The following is a 1,964-nucleotide window of genomic DNA, read 5'->3' as shown; positions in this document are numbered from 1 at the left end:
CGGCACACACCTGCTACAGCAGCGCCACCCTAGCGTCAGAAATCCCACCTCAACCGCCTGCATGAAACCATCGAGAAAATTTAATAATTCCAAGACCCCATTTCACAACACACCTTCCACAAACGACATACAAGAATTACCCGTTCACGCTAAGATCGATTTTGGGAATTCTAATCGTTTGAAATCAATTTCGTAAAGTCGTACGGGTTGCTTAATGACTTCTATATCTACTCATATCATAAATTAGTGATTAAACCACCCAACTATTACCATATTTTCTAGACTTTAATGACTCCAATTTCATCCAAATCTGGAGTAGATAAGAAATTTCAAGTTACTACAAAAAGGTTTTCCGACCAAATTTTTTTCATCATTCTCTTTTCTTTAACGATGGAATACGATCATTACAATAGATTATAATTTATCCATCACTCATCCCCGAGTGAAATGCTTAGGAAAAATAGGCATAAGGAAGGAATGGAGTAGTACATGAATTGGCAAACAATTGGAGATACTTGTCTCGCACGTCCTTTTAGTTTGCCAAGTAGCTTACTCGAGTGGAAGATGCTTCCATTGAACCTTCACGGACTTAATATCCTTGCTCCTCAGCTTACGCATATCAGGATCAAGAATTTCAATAAGTTCTTCCGCATTTTGGAGGTCTTTGTTTAGCACAATCGAGTCCCATTTGATGATATAATCTATGTCACAATGATATTATTCAACATGGACACCAACATACACGCAACTGATCCTACACATTGAAGAACCTCGAAGGGACCAATGTATCCCCAACATAACTTTCCTTTCTTTCCAAATCTCATCACCTCGTTGATTGGTGATAACTTAAGAAGAATATTTTCACCAGTATGAAATCCCATGTCTGCTACCTTATGGTCTACATACTTCTTCTTCCTACTCTTGGCTGCTAAAATCTTAGCTTGAATACTCCTCACTTTATCTTGAGCATCCATCTCTAAATCAACTCGCAATGCTTTCACATATTCAACCTTGAACCATCTTATTAGTTCTCTACATTCCCTCCCATATAATGCCTCAAACGGTCCCATATCAATGATGGAGTGATACTATTATAATAAAAACACTCACAAGAAGGTAAGAACTTATCTCAATGTCCTCCAAAATCAAATACACCTGTCCTCAATAGGTCTTCCAACACTTGAATAGTCCTCTTGGACTACCCCTCCATATGTGGATGGAAAGTGATACTAAAAGTGAGTTGTGTGATTATTTCATCACGTAATTTCCTCCAAAACTTCTAGGTAAACTTAGTATCATGATCTGAGATGATAGAAAGGGGCATCCCATGAAACCTCATTATCTCTTCACATGAACCACTACCAAAATAAAATCAAAATTTCCCAAAATCTTGGAAAGACCAACCATGAAATCCATGGCTATCCATTCTCACTTCCTTTTCGGAATTGACATTCTCTTAAGCAAACCTGCAGACCTTTGATGTTCATAATTCAATTGTTAGAAATTTTGACACTTAGCTACGAACTCTAATGTATATTTCTTCATGCCCGACCACCAATAAATAAGCTTCAAATATCGATAAATCTTGATCACACCTGAATGGAATATCACGAATCATGAGATTCTATCTATAATTTCTGAATCAATTCATTAACTCAACGAACATAGATTTTTTCTTTCTAAACCGAGCACACCTTGTGCATCAAGAGTGGCCTCTTATTCCTTACCAACCACAATCTTCTTTTTGAGTTTATTAATATTTTCATGATCGAACTGCTTGGCCTTAATCACTTTCATAACTGTCGCCCTACTTCAATTCTAGCTAACACCCCACCTTTTCAGAGATGACCAATTGTATGAATTTAGACTCCAAGGTCTGAGTTTTCTTAGACTCCAAGGTCTGAGTTTTCTTAGCCAAAGGTTGCTTGGTTACACTCAAGCAATCTATACTATCCATACTAACC

At 37.3% G+C, this 1,964-nt stretch overlaps 1 protein-coding gene across 1 annotated transcript; it reads right to left on the bottom strand.

Annotated features, from left to right (window-relative positions):
- Positions 1-549: 549 nt before the first annotated feature.
- LOC138337490 (uncharacterized) lies at positions 550-1,070 on the bottom strand. Its single transcript, XM_069287404.1, has 2 exons — positions 743-1,070; positions 550-701 (listed from the first exon to the last, which is right to left on the bottom strand). Exons 1-2 carry the CDS (start codon positions 1,068-1,070, stop codon positions 550-552), a joined length of 480 nt encoding a protein of 159 aa, XP_069143505.1.
- Between the last annotated feature and the right edge of the window lie 894 nt (positions 1,071-1,964).

Source organism: Solanum lycopersicum, chromosome 7 (assembly GCF_036512215.1).
Source record: "Solanum lycopersicum chromosome 7, SLM_r2.1".
Lineage (NCBI taxonomy): Eukaryota > Viridiplantae > Streptophyta > Magnoliopsida > Solanales > Solanaceae > Solanum > Solanum lycopersicum.
The sequence above is the reverse complement of the archived record's forward strand: the minus strand, read 5'-3'. Positions and strand labels throughout refer to the sequence as shown.